The following is a 15,740-nucleotide window of genomic DNA, read 5'->3' as shown; positions in this document are numbered from 1 at the left end:
AGAATAAAACTAGGTTAGTGTTAATTAGGCAATAATACTAGAACATAACTAGGCAATTAGCCTACTCTGAAACATCAATTAGACGAAAGCAGATTGAACATAATAAGCCGATAGAACTGGGGCACTATTAGGCAAAATCACGACTGGAACATAATTAGTTTTTTGCATTAGACTTATAGTAGGTAATAACATTGGAAAAAATAGTCAAAAGCACCGAAATATAATAAGTTAGTTTCACTGGTATATAATAGGGTAATAGCGCAGGAATATAATTAGGAAATATAGATGGAATATATATAGGAAATAGCACTGGAATGTAATTAGGCAATATCACAGAAACATAATAAGGGAAAGCATTAAAAAATAATTAGGCAGAAACACTGGCATGGCTTTTAGCACAAAGTATTAGCATGGATGGAAGGTATTCACTCATGACAAGTGGCTGGTGGTCGTGCGGTTTGCGCGCTGGACTGTCGTTCGGATTAATCGATGGTCTCGGGTTCAAGCCCTGCCCGCTCCCATCCCATGTCGTCCTGCGGAAGGTTCGGACTAGAAAGTAAACTATCTTTAACTCTGAAGGAACATCCGAGACATGTAAAAACATTTAACAAACATTTTTACAGACTCAATAAAATGTTTGTTTGTTAAATGTTTTACATGTTTCGGATGTTCCTTCAGAGTTGAGGATAGTCCAGCGCGCAAGCCGCACGTCAAGGCAGCCATCCAATAGATCAACTGACGAGTATAAATTGTAATTAATAGAACCTTTTGAACAAACTAACTTTTTATTCTCATCTGGGATCAACCATTGAATCCTATTCTAGACAAAATTAATACATTTTTGAATAGCACAACAGATTAACTATAGAATGAAGCTTATCTAATCACCTACGCCTGAATCGCTTAGTTTTGGTCTATTGCAGTGTTTCCCAAACTTTTGACCTATGTGTACCCCTTTTGTAATTTTTGTAATGCTGAGTACCACTCGCCCCCCCCCCCCCCATACACATTAGAATTTATTAACAGGACATGACTACTGGGTATTTAAAAAAATAAATAAAAATAAACTCTGTTAATGTGGTGCAGGGCGTGCCACCTCTAGGGTCTTCCCTAACCCTCTGGTGTATTGGATCGTAGCGGCATCACACAACATTTGTCGACCGTCTTTTGCCTTGGATGGAGACTGTCTCAATCGCAGGTCTGTTTATTTTTTCCATGTTGTCTTCCCATCGCTTTCTCTGTGTGTCTTTTTTTTTTATTATGATGTTATATTATATCTCGAAACTCTTTAAGATTCTTTTGATATAATTTTAGTTAACGTTTTTTGACAGGTTATCTCATATTAGCATACAAAAAAATGAAAGGTTTATCCTTAAGGAACAATAATACAAAACAACTATATAAAGTTTACTTGGTGTTTCGCTTACTCAAACTCCGTTAGTTCCAAACAAAAGGATCTCTGGCATTAATTTATTCAACTGTAGGCAAGTACGTGACCCCAAACCCTCACCTTCTCTCCTTTTTTTTTTTTTTTAAATACGATTTTAAAAAAACAACTAAAAACATTAGGGATATTTTCTATACAAGGCCAAGGTTTGATTGAGCAGTTGAAACATGGAGGATTCACATTGTTTCTAATGATTAAAACTCGATATTGATAGAGGGGAAGCATTCTCAACGACTATGCATCGGCGTAGACACGAATTTATTATTAATGTGGGTATAAAAAAAAATGGTGATCAAGAGACTAAATTTAACTTTCAGAGTGCAGTCGGCGGTCAAATATCTTTCCTGGCACAATTTCATTATTTTATTATATTATTTGCCAGATTTCTATAACTTTGAAATGTATATATACAGACGCAGACGACAAAAAGAAATTCTTAATTCGACCACCGGTGGACAACAGTTATGCTTGCTTATGTAGGTCACAATTGGGGCTACGTAGCCACGGAAAATACTGTATTTCTTATTTGCCTTCGGACTCGAAGACAAGGCTTATTATTATTATTTAATTTAATTTCCCCCTCCCCCGCCCCCAAAACAAAAAAATAATCCATAAACTGTAGATAAGCGTGTTGATACTTTTAATGCAGAGATCTTTTAAATGTAGGCTGTTAATACGTCTTCATATCTATCTATCTATCTATCTATCTATCTATCTATCTATCTATCTATCTATCTATCTATCTATCTATCTGTCTGTCTGTCTGTCTGTCTGTCTGTCTGTCTATCTATCTGTCTGTCTGTCTGTCTGTCTGTCTGTCTGTCTATCTATCTATCTATCTGTCTATCTATCTATCTATCTATCTGTCTGTCTGTCTGTCTGTCTGTCTGTCTGTCTGTCTGTCTATCTATCTATCTATCTGTCTGTCTGTCTGTCTGATGGCTATCTGTTCAACTATCTATATGTCTGTATATCCGACCGTCTGTATGTTCAATCTATCCACACATCTTGACAAACACCCACATGTCAGGTGCGTTTCTGAAGATGGCAAAAAGTGGGCGTTTCCAATATGCTTTATTCTTTTAAAGTGACACACACTAGATAGGTCAGACAACGCCAATAAGACTCTTGAGGATTGGGGGTGTGACCACCGGAGTTTCAATGTTGCCAACCTTATTTGTTATTTAATGTCCAGAGTCACTCTGGCAACAAGGGAAATAACACATGAGAGATTCTTTAACGTAAGGATCTGTAACGAAGAAGCAGACACAACCATTTTTTATAATCTGACTGGTTTATAATTTTATAACATCGGATCCTTTTATATGTATATATATGTATAAGATATGTGCCTCTATTGGTAGGTATGAAGGTTATTATAAATTATAACAACCTGGCATTATTATTATGTATAGTGGAACACTGATCTATATTTCGATATTTAGAAATTCAGAAATTATAATTTGTACCACATATTTGTGACAGTTACTGTATATAGTGCCTAATCCTGTGACGATTATATGTTCATGGTTGTTTCCGTAATACAATGTGTATTTTCTTATCTTCTTATCTTATCTTATATAATACAGACGTTACTTCAAAAAAGAAGATGATTACGTTATACGCGTCATGCATTTAGTCATGCATATTAACCAATGACTTAAATTCTGCCAAGTCACTGGTTTTCCTGGCTAGCTCAGGCAACCCATTCCATGCTCTAATAGCACTAGGGAAGAAGGAGTATTTGTACAAATTTGTCCTAGCATATGGGATGAAGAGTGTGTCGTTATCTTTGTGTCTTTCTGAGTATTTTATTAAATTTTGTTTTTGTATTTAAAGATTATGGTTCAGTGTTTTATGTATAATTGCTACTTTACTTTTGAGTCTTCTGTCCTGAAGGCTTTCTAAATTTAGTGATTTTACTCAAGGTGTTACTCTAGTCAAATGTGAATATTCGTTTGTTATGAATCTCACTGCTCTTCAATGGTGCTAATACATCTACTTGGTATAATAAATAATTTTTGAATTATCTAAGGGGACGGAACCCTACATAATTAAGTGTATCTTTGAAAACTAAATTATTCATTGCCATTGTTAGTTTCAAACAAAATAATAAATTGCCAGTAATAATGGATTAAATGGTTAATTTCTAAATATTTATGAATGTCTTGTCTATGTCCATGAATAATTGTGGAAAGTTTCGACTAGATCAGAAAATGAGCTGAAATGACGTGTACAAACCTTTTACCAGACTAACAGACAGACAGACAGACAGATAGACAGTGTCAGTTGATATATACTTTATACAAAAAAGTTTATTTGTATCATTACAATGTGAGTTTGACTTGTCAGTTTCAGCCTCACATTGGTCACATTTCTTGCATTGGTTACTGTGGATGGCGTCAATCTGTTCTACCGTGGTGGCGCCCCTTACAATAACGGGGCGTCTGGTACAATGACTTACAATAACAGCCTCTACATCCCGACTTGTGGGTTCAAGGTCATCTTCTCGTGCAACGTACCTATTTCAATAACGGTAACTCTCTTTAAAGATCTAAATATTTTATATTTTACTTTTTTGAACTATTTTTTTACAAATGTTTTTTTTCTGGTAGGATAAAGTAATTCATAGTTCTTAGAGTTGGTATGCTAGATTTGAAGCTTACTTGGTAAGTTTAACTTTTACTACATCAAAACAACACTACATCTTTTTAACAAAGCTTATATCAACTCACTCTGTCTGTCTGTATGTCTGTCTGTCTGTCTGGCCAAAAGTTTGTACACGTTATGTCTCCCACACCCAATCTCGGATCAAGCTGAAACTTTTGCACAATTATTTTTTTTACCTGACAACGTAAGAATCAATAAAAAATTAAATAATTACTTTATTAATTATTGGTAATAAATTACTTTGTTTGGTATCTCAAACATGGGAAAGAAATAGTACTTGACTGAAGTGGTGGTATAAGCTGAATTAGTCCCCTTTATCTAAGACTACCGTCTGAGGCTTAGTGAATACAAACACGAAATAGAAACAATAGATAACTATAGGCCTACAATCTTTCATGTTCATAGGCTCTTCGCTAGCAGAGTGGTTACCGCGTTGGCTTGAGAAGCCTGAGAAGGCTTTAGCCCACTAGTTCGAATTCAGGTCTTTCCCTATAAAAAAAAAAAGCAATCACCCAGATTCCCCGTTCTTTCTCCCCCTTTCTGCCTGGTCCAGACAAGTGATAGAACAAATTTAGTTACATGACTGATCCAAACTAATTAATACACATTAATATAAGCTTTGTTTTTTTAAAAGTATTTTATATTTACTTTGCTTGTTATTACTTCCCTTTTAGTTTGCTTGTTATTACTTCCCTTTTACTTTGCTTGTTATTACTTCCCTTTTACTTTGCTTGTTATTACTTCCCTTTTACTTTGCTTGTTATTACTTCCCTTTTACTTTGCTTGTTATTACTTCCCTTTTACTTTGCTTGTTATTACTTCCCTTTTACTTTGCTTGTTATTACTTCCCTTTTACTTTGCTTGTTATTACTTCCCTTTTAGTTTGCCCTGTATCTTGTAAAAAAAAAAGGAAAGTAAAAACTAAAAGTGGCTCAACAAAAATGGCTGAGACAGATTTTGGGTGTCAGTTACACAGATCGGGTCTCAAACAAAGAAATCCTTTGCCGAACTGGGAGTCGAACACTTGGTGAGGTTGTGACAGAGCGTCGCATGAGGTTTGCGGGGCATGTTCTACGACAAAATGAACTACGCATACCAAGAGTTGCGATGACATGGAGGCCAATACGAGGAAAGCGCAAACAGGGACGTGCTCGTACAACTTGGCGCCACACCTTCATGGAGGACCTCAGAACAGTGGACACCAGGTGGGAGGAGGCTTCAGACATTGCCAACGACAGATCTTTATGGAGACAGCTTGCTGCCCAATGCGCCGAACGGCGCGGGAGGACCTAAGTCTTAGTCTAAGTCCCCCTTTCAATCCTTGCGATCTATAGGGCAGATGATGTTAAGGTTATCTGTCATGTGACCAGTACAACGACCAACCGCCTTACGCTTTGCCCAACAAAAATGAGACATCCATTTGAGTTGGTTGAACTTTACATACTATACATATTAAAAGTCGTTACTGGTGTGAACTTAATGACACTAATAAATTCAATAGTGATGTACCTTCAAGCGTTGAGATTCCATTCTTGTATAATTGTACTGATACAAATAAGGGCCCACCTGGGCACGCCATCCTATTTTTGAATCAATGCTTTACAAAAGGATCCACTAACGAGTTCAAATTGGATATTTGACTACATTCTAACAGGGTCTTTTTCGTCCCTTAGGTCTGGGACTACACAGTGGTTCAAATGGACAATTACACCTTCATGCTGAACAGCAGTCAGGCAGGAATTACTGGACGAACAAGTTCTGTGTTATTATCTGGTCAATTTACGTAAGTGCTTGTTTTGTTGTTAATATGTCTTCATGTCTATCTATCTATCTATCTATCTATCTATCTATCTATCTATCTATCTATCTATCTATCTATCTATCTAATTTAAAAGATAAAATGTGACATGAGAGGATCTATGTATTACTCAGTATTGGATCATTGAGTCTTATTTGAGAATTTTGTGAACTGATATTCAATCTAATATGACCTTTTTTATTATCAAAATGTAAGTTATAAAGTGACTAAAAAACTAGCTTATATTATGATGGCAATAGGGTAGAATCTATTAAATAAAAAAAATTAGGAAAAAAAATTTTTATACTGTCCACGAGAAAAAAAGAAATTTAATTGCTACTTATCATTCATGATAATTTATTTCTGCTCATTAAATTCTCAAGATTATCTTTGATTTAACTTTTGTTTCCCTTCTATCAGGAATTTTGTCTGGCCGGAAATTGTTGCCAACTATTTTTGTGTGTGTAACTCATCTACAGCCAATGCATGTAGTGTAAGTTGTCCTACACACATTTGAATAGCCTAGTATTTAAAAGTAATGAGTAATGGCCCAGTATTTAAAAGTTATCTATGATGTCCCCGTTATTTAAAGTAATCACTGATGTCCCAAGTGATTTAAAGTAATCATTGATGGTCCCGTTTTTTAAAGTAATCAAGGATGGCCCAGTAATAAAAAGTAATCAGTGATAGCCCCGTTTTTTTTTTAAAGTAATCAGTGATGGCCCATTATTTAAAAGTAATCAGTGATGGCCTAGTGATTCAAAATAATCAGTAGTGACCAAACGTTTTTAATCTTGCGGGCTATTTAAAAATGTCCAACTTGGGTGTCTACATCACTTAAAAGAAAATCGTCAATTCGAATGAAACTAAATCTCTACAGTCTACGGCTTCATTATTTACTATAGAAAAACCTGCTGAAATCTCATCTCGGGCCTTCGATATCCAGCGGGCAGTACTTTTGATATTGGAATACATCTAAGTAATCAATATGAAATACAAGAAAAAAGACGCCAATTATAAGCTGTCTCAAAATGACCAACGTATAATTTTTCGACTCAGAACTGGACACAACAGAATGAGGTAACATATGTTCCGGAAGCTTCAAGTCGGGACGAGCTACACCTGCCCTTGTGGAGCATCACCAGAGAATGCTGACCATGTCCTTCAAAGCTGCATACTATATAAAGAGGCATGAACAAGACTCCCCAAAACCTTCCTATAGAACAAAAACTATACGGAGAACTGCCTGGAAACCACTGCGCAGTGCATCTCAGATCTAGGATTACAGATCTGAACCCTCCGACATTTAAAATGAGAACGAAAAAGAAGAAAATCAAGATGAAATCACGTGATATGATGCATATACTTGATTGGATACTATTAGCTTTTGAAGAGCACAAGAGAACATGGAATCTGTTCCATATCATGTTTGTTGCATGATACTCCCCTGACCCCCTCTCGCTACGCCTATGCACGTAGGACCAGGTTGTAGATATCTTTTATTAAGATGAAACGTCTGTAATGAGTAAGATAAAAAGATTAGTGTTATAGTTGCTGTGTTTATGGATACAAGTGCTATTGATGTGTTTATGTGTGTCAAAGCGTTGTATTTATTTGTCCTAGTATTTCTTAATTTCTTGTCTGTTCGTTTTAATGGGATCCCAGAAAACCCAAGCCAAAGTACGTTATAAAGTTAAAAGATGAAAAATATTTAACAGGCAGTTCCATATCAAACAGCCTCTCGTCCAGACGTGTCAACAGTAGTTTCAACAACATCAACAACACCTGTAACTACAGCCTCATCAGTAGCCAGGAGTTCCTCTCTTCCATCACTCACCATCGCAGAAATTTTCAACTCAGTCAATTCAACAGGTATTTAAGTTCTTCTCTTCCATCATACACCATCGCAGACATTTTCAACTCAGTCAATTCAACAGGTATTTTAAGTTCCTCACATCAATCATACACCATCACAGACATTTTCAACTCAGTCAATTCAACAGGTATTTAGGTTCCTCCCATCAATCATACACCATCGCAGATATTTTCAAGTCAATCAGTTCAACGGGTATTTAAGTTCCTCCCATCAATCATACACCATCGCAGATATTTTCAAGTCAATCAGTTCAACAGGTATTTAAGTTCCTCCCATCAATCATACACCATCGCAGATATTTTCAAGTCAATCAGTTCAACAGGTATTTAAGTTGTTGAAATCTCAATGAAGTGGCTTTGATTTAAACAGCTTGATTCTTAATTTTGATATGAATAGACCCATGAATTCGTTGATGTGTACTCTAAAACATTTAAAATTGTATCAATACATATTGTTACGATCTTCTCTACCAGGCCTTCTGCGAACACTACTTAACAACACAACACAGCACATCTAACACAAGAACTTGACAACAAGAGCTTCAAGTAACAAAGTGGCGGTTTATTTACAAATACATAAACAGCCAATAATCACAATTGGCTACAGTAACTTCAAATGCTTTTTTACACAACAGAACTGCCTAACTAGCACTACAAGTCTCTCTAGCTCGTACAGCTACATTTTTTGATGACTCGCTTTGTAGCACACGGTCCTTACTGCTTGCTGTCCTGGACTCTACTGTCCTTTCTTGCACACTGTCTCTCGACATTAAAGGCTCTTGGTCACATGACCACAACACAGTTCATACTTGCGGTTATTAGCAGTACTGTCCCTTGTCTATCGACAGCCGTTGACCCGTTGACCTGTGTGATTGGCCTGAGTCGTGTGTATCAGTAGGCCGCACATAGATTAACCCTTTCGGTCCGTCACTGGAGTTACTACAATATTTAGGCGATATTTCACTGTCGCGGCTCTTATCGATGAGTCATAATGACTGTTTGGCGCGAAGTAATACCTGCCTGTCATGACATCTGTTACATAAACTGACATCAGAGCCATATCATGACATCGGTGTTTTATCTTGACATCAGTGTCTTATGACAAGAGTGTCTTAGCATGAAATCAGTGTCTTATCCTGACATTAGCGTCTAATCATGACCTAAGTGTCTTATCGTGACATCAGCTTTTTATTGCGACATTAGCGACTTACCTTGACAACATTGTCTAATCATGACATCAGGGTCTTATCGAGACAAGGCTGTACCCAAACATGGAAAGGCATGAAAAGCCAACCCTGAGTTAGCATCAAGAGCCGTCAACCCATACACAGCCTGCATCCCACAGTGCTGCAGGGCCCAACCTGCGAAGCCGCTAACGTCAAATTGTATCGGCACCTGTCGTTTATTTGGAAACTTCAGCTGCTGTGAGAGGGGAGGGGGATAACTGCTGTGAGTGAGACGTCATTACAGCCATAGCTAAGACCCAGGCATTCATCTCATTTCTTTACAAGGGTCAATAGGGGCGTCTCATATAGACTCAAAGATGTCAGTGTATAAATGTCATATTTTAAGGCTTGAATGTCACATACAATTGCCTATCATTGTCTTATGATTGTTTTATCATTGTCGTATTATTGTCTTATCATTGTCCTATCATTGTCTTATTTTGTCTTATCATTGTCCTATCATTGTCTTATTTTGTCTTATCATTGTCCTATCATTGTCTTATTTTGTCTTATCATTGTCCTTTCATTGTCTTATCATTGGCCTATCATTGTCTTATCATTGTCTTATCAATTGTCCTTGTATTGTCGTATCATTGTCTTATCATTTTCGTATCATTTTCGTATCATTGTCTAATCATTTTCGTATCATTGTCCTATCATTGTCGTATCATTGTCTTATCATTGTCCTATCATTTTCGTATCATTGTCTAATCATTTTCGTATCATTGTCTTATCATTTTCGTATCATTGTCGTATCATTGGTGTATCATTGTCGTATCATTGTCTTATCGTTATCTTATCATTGTCGTATCATTGTCTTATCATTGTCATCTTATCATCCCCCAGCTCCTACAGAGACCAACATGAACAGCGCAGACAGCTTGTGTTACACTGGGTCCTTGTATACAACCCTGAGCGCCATCTACCACTTTGTCGACTGCTGTAGTCTGTGCTGTACCTACAAGGCGTGCCAGGGGGTCAACTACTTCTCCATCACCGGCCAATGTGACCTCATCTTTGAGCTCTCCACGTCGCAAACTTCTATAGGATTTATGGCGACTCTGGCGGACTGCAAGTTCTGGAGAGTTACCTTCAGGGGCTGAAACTCTGTCTCAATATGTTCAGTATGAAATAACATTTAAGTCCAACAGTTTAAAACTAAAGAGCATATTGAAAGCTTAAACAAGTAACAAAAAAAAAGTGTTCCTTTCAAAAAACATTAATTTTGTTTCTGACTCTGATGATACATAATGAAGAGCGACTATTTTGTTCTATAACATCAGATACTAAGCTCAAAGTAAGGCGTATGTATGTATATCCCGAAAAAAAACTCGAAACCGTTGGACAAATCATGATAAAACTCCGCATAAATGTTCTTTTGAGCATGGCGTAGTGTATGTTTACCCTCCCAAAACTGGAGGGCCCTAAAGGCAGACACAAGGTACCTAAACTTATCTCTCATAAAGAAAAAAACTTTTTAACAAATCAGGCAATCCCGTTCTCACATTATTTTATATCGGATAGCAATGTGTCGTCTGAAAGGATAAACACAATTTCACAAATCTACTTTTATTTTCGTGGCAAAATGAAGAAAAAAATGTGAAGGGAACATTTTTCAATTTTAATGGATGTTATCTTATAAAATAAAAGACGTTACTTCAAAACAAAAACAAAAAAAAAAACAAAGATGATGATTACGTCCTACGCGTCATGCATCTAGTCATGCATGTTAACCGATGACTCAAGTTCTGCCAAGTCACTGGTTTTCCTGGCTGGCTCGGGTAACCCATTGGAGATAATTTCAGTAAAGTAGTTCAGTAATACCCAAGATAAGGCTCGCATGTTATATCCGCTGGTGACTAATACATGATTGAATTTAAGTGATGGGTTTTAACATTTTTCACTCCGCACTATTCTCCCCCTTTCCTATAGTGTACTATGTAGCTCAATATATCAGAATGTGTAAATCAATTGAAGAAGTTTATAGGCCAATAAACTTAAAAGAGGTGTGTCAAATGCACATCCATTTATTTATTTAACTCATCAATCATGAATACATGCGTGTATCTTGTCACTATTTTCGCTCCATCAAACTATTCATTAATATGACTATGTAGTTAAAGTGTATGGTTGCTGTATGTATACATTCCTAGACCGTTTTGTAAACATAGATACAAAGTAGTAAACCCAGACATAACACTCTGTTGCAATTCTCCACTATGACAGTCTCAGAGTTACAAGAACGTGGAAGAACCAATTAGCTCAGCTCTAACTGAAAGTTTCAAATTGGCCTGAGACCTTCTCTGCGTTTCTTCTCTCAATCTCTAATAACTACTGGACTCCTATATTACTAGTTGTCACGCTGTTTTGTTTTCTTGTTTCATTATTTCCATTATAATTTGTGTCTCTCTAATTGTAACACAAGCAAAATGTAAAAATTAAAAAAAGCAATAATAATTAATTATCATTAATTCATTGACATTTTGGTTTTTTATCTAAGTAGACCTACATATTTAGCCATATCTATGAATACTGAAGGAATAATTTCCCTTGTTGTGACCAAACAAAATAAATAACTAATTACCAGTAATTAATTGACTAATTGTTGTTGTTTTTTTATGATGTAGTTTTTGTCTTTGCCAATGAATAATTATGCAAATTTTCAGCTTGATCCGAGATTGGGTGTGGGAGAAATAACGTGTGCAAACTTTTGACCAGACAGACAGGGAGAGTTGGTTTAAGTTTTGTAATAACCACGGCAGGTTAAGAGCTGCGTATACACGAATGCACTAAAGAAATACAGAGTTGATTACTATTTTCTTTCAGTTTAATATCTTCAAACTGGATTGAATGAAATAATTACTCTAGCAATAAGGCCAAATTTGAATAGAACATAAATTAATTGTATAGATTGAAAGCTTAACTGATTAAAAATGTTTGTATTACTGTTTAACAGAATTACTGATCAAAACAACCAATGACCAATAAGCTGATATTTTTCCACATTCTCCCTTTACCTATCTCCTAGTCTGTTAAACCGTTGGGGCGCCATGCAAGATGTGTCGACCGCCTCTCTCCATTCCTCTCTGTCTTTTGCCTTAGATAGAACCTCTTTCAATGCCAAGCCATTCCATTCTTTTAATTTGTCTTCCCATCCCTTTCTCTGTGTGCCTCTTCTTCTTTTTCCTGATGATGTTCCCTGAAGGAAGGTCTTTGCGAGACGCAATGACCTTGTAATATGGCCATAGATTTGTAGCTTGCGTTTTTTTTACGATCATTAGCAGGTCATCGAGGGTCCAATCGCTGTAGTAAGCCTGTCTCTGATCTCATGGTTTGTGATGCGGTCTTTTAATTGTCCCTTTAAGTCCTCCCCAAAAGACGTTTCTAGTTGAATACGTCATTAGATGAATACGTCATTAGATGAATACGTCATTAGATGAGTACGTCATTAGATGAATACGTCATTAGATGAGTACGTCATTAGATGAATACGTCATTAGACGAATACGTCATTAGATGAATACGTCATTAGATGAGTACGTCATTAGATGAATACGTCATTAGATGGATACGTCATTATATGAGTACGTCATTAGATGAATACGTCATTAGATGAATACGTCATTAGATGAATACGTCATTAAATGAATACGTCATTAGACGAATACGTCATTAGATGAATACGTCATTAGATGAATACGTCATTAGATGAAAACGTCATTAGATGAATACGTCATTAGATGAATATGTCATTAGATGAGTACGTCATTAGATGAGTACGTCATTAGATGAATATGTCATTATATAAGTACGTCATTAGATGAATACGTCATTAGATGAGTACGTCATTAGATGAATACGTCATTAGATGAGTACGTCATTAGATGAATACGTCATTAGACGAATACGTCATTAGATGAATACGTCATTAGATGAATACGTCATTAGATGAAAACGTCATTAGATGAATACGTCATTAGATGAGTATGTCATTAAATGAATACGTCATTAGATGAATATGTCATTAGATGAGTACGTCATTAGATGAGTACGTCATTAGATGAATATGTCATTATATGAGTACGTCATTAGATGAATACGTCATTAGATGAGTACGTCATTAGATGAATACGTCATTAGATGAGTACGTCATTAGATGAATACGTCATTAGATGAAAACGTCATTAGATGAATACGTCTTTAGATGAATACGTCATCAGATGAAAACGTCATCAGTTAAATACGTCATTAGATGAATACGTCTTTAGATGAATACGTCATCAGATGAAAACGTCATCAGTTGAATACGTCATTAGATGAATACGTCATTAGATGAATACGTCATTAGATGAATACGTCATTAGATGAATACGTCATTAGATGAATACGTCATTGTCAACCCTATGTTACAGTCTCTCATGTTCGGTTCCTGAATATTAATTTACTAAATTATCTCATCCAGGACGTCCAGCCAGACCATTCGTCACAGAGGCCCTGAACACCTGATCTTCTACGTCACAACCTGTGGGCAGTTTAGACCAATAGCGCGTTGCCTCGTCACAAGTCTGGCAACGAACTATTGGTCTAAACTGCAAACAGATTGTGTCGTTGAAGATCATTGATCCGGCCCTCTGTGTAGAATGGTCTGGCGTCCAGACATGTTGGTCCGACCCTCCCCCCCCCCCCCAAAAAAAAAAAGAAGTAATAAAGAAATAGACACTAATTTTCATCAAGGCCCCAACACGTACACAGACTTGACCTCTAGCCTGGTCAGTTCTAACACTCGAGATAGCCACTACTTGCAGTGAGGCTTGGACATTACTGAAAGAAACTTGATACGCATGTTTTTAATCCCTACGATGGCTTACTCTTTATGATGATTTAAAAACCTATGTGACATAACTCTTCTTGCCTGCCTGGACGAGTTGGAATTCTTTGTGGGTTTTTTTAAATTTATTTTATTTTCCGAGTGAACATTGAAAATATATGTTTATAGTAAACTAACTTTCTACAAAAATTTAATTGTACTGCTGAATTCGAGCTCGCATTACTGAGGGAGACAACCGATAAAATAAAAAAATTACTTGTGAAATCTGAGTTGTCTCTTTTTTAAACTTTGTACGGCCAACAAAGTGTCCTTTCAACTAGAGTTAACAACAAAAAAAAAAAAAAGTAGATCTATGTGTCACTATCATTAATAACCTCCTTTCAGATTTTGCAACCTATTTGACAGATGATGTAACGGTCATCTGTTTATGTGGTCCACTCTTAAAGAGGCAACGACCACATTTACATTTGGTCAGACACCCCTTAGAGCTGGGTGGACTCAAGAGGCGCCCTAAAGACTCCTAAATAAAAAAATCTCTATCTTTACAAGGATTTGAGCCCGAAACCTCCGGTTCTGATGCAACACATTTTATAAATCAGCCACTATCTCACTATCGAATATTACAATATTAAGTTTAATAAGATTCAGATTTATTTGTATATGAAATGCCAGTTTATTGTAAACATAAGCTAAATTCCTTCAAAGATACACAAGTGTATGTAAATAACAAAGTATAACAATAAAAATGGCATTGTCTTCAATTCCGAAAATTAAGGATGAGAGCAGTGTTTCACATGACTACGCAGACCCAGCTGCGATCTGCATATTTTTTAGCATATAATGCAGACAAAGCCGTTGTCCGCCGGCGGTCTTTTACAGTTTTCTTCCCGTCTTCTGCACCTGTCTTCAATAAGTGTCTTTCGGTCTCAAATGTGTGTCTCGTGAGAGCTCTCCGTCTCTTTCATTTCAGAGACCATCTTCTGCTAGTTACTTTCTTCTATGCCAGTGAGGGCAAAATGGCGTCTGGATGGATCTTTATAGCGCTTACGTCGTCATCGTTTAAGCTCGAAGGGAAGATCCGCCTTTGGCATGAAGTCGTCACCTCTGCGGGGGTGGGTGATAACAGATGTCAAACCTGTGACCGCAGCTGTCTATCCAAGGATTGATCTCTTAAGTCAAATTAGAAGTTGCAAAGAGGAAAAGATTGTCTTTAGACGTAAATAGCGACAGCGCGCGCCTGCGTGCGCACACATGCACGCACGCACACGCTCATGCAAGGGAAAAACTGAAGTGCTGTTGTAAGCAGACTTATTTCCTTTATAGGTCGCCGCTTAAAAGTAAATTTGAAATAATCAATAGATAACTATACAATCTTATATAATTTATTAGCATCTCACTAGCAGAGTGGTTAGTATGTCGGCTAGCGGAGGCTTGAGCCATGAGTTCGAATTCAGGTCACTCCCACTTTTTATTTTTATTTTATATAAATACTATCAAAAAGAAATTGCGGTAAAATTCACCCAGACACCTCTATCTCCCCCCCCCCAACCACTATTTTCCCAACCAGTCCACATAAGTGATAGGATCATAATGTATTGAGAAAACTAAACGCATGAAATAGCACTAAATAAAAACAATTGGTGAAAATATCGTACTTATTTATTGTCGTTGGTCTAGATCTAGTACAACTTTAATTACACGACTGATCCAAACTGACTGAGACAATTACACTTCGTATAAACTTGTTTTTGTTTTGATTTTTCTCAAAATTATTTTTTTATGTTTTTCATGTTACATATTTTGCTATCTTATAAAACACTAAAGTTTAATTGTAAGAGAAAGACGAAGGTAGAAACCAAAAATAAAACAAATTGCTAAACCTAGATAAAGAAAGCT

General features: G+C 36.5%; 1 protein-coding gene across 1 annotated transcript; it reads left to right on the top strand.

Annotated features, from left to right (window-relative positions):
• Positions 1-2,647: 2,647 nt before the first annotated feature.
• On the top strand, positions 2,648-10,149 carry LOC106065500 (uncharacterized). The gene is made up of 6 exons (XM_013224341.2): positions 2,648-2,807; positions 3,800-3,983; positions 5,791-5,900; positions 6,336-6,408; positions 7,634-7,787; positions 9,863-10,149. The coding sequence occupies exons 1-6, from the start codon at positions 2,794-2,796 to the stop codon at positions 10,117-10,119; spliced, it is 792 nt and encodes a 263-aa protein (XP_013079795.2). The 5' UTR covers positions 2,648-2,793; the 3' UTR covers positions 10,120-10,149.
• Positions 10,150-15,740: the final 5,591 nt, after the last annotated feature.

Source organism: Biomphalaria glabrata, chromosome 10, assembly GCF_947242115.1.
Source record: "Biomphalaria glabrata chromosome 10, xgBioGlab47.1, whole genome shotgun sequence".
NCBI classification, from domain to species: domain Eukaryota; kingdom Metazoa; phylum Mollusca; class Gastropoda; family Planorbidae; genus Biomphalaria; species Biomphalaria glabrata.
The sequence above is the reverse complement of the archived record's forward strand: the minus strand, read 5'-3'. Positions and strand labels throughout refer to the sequence as shown.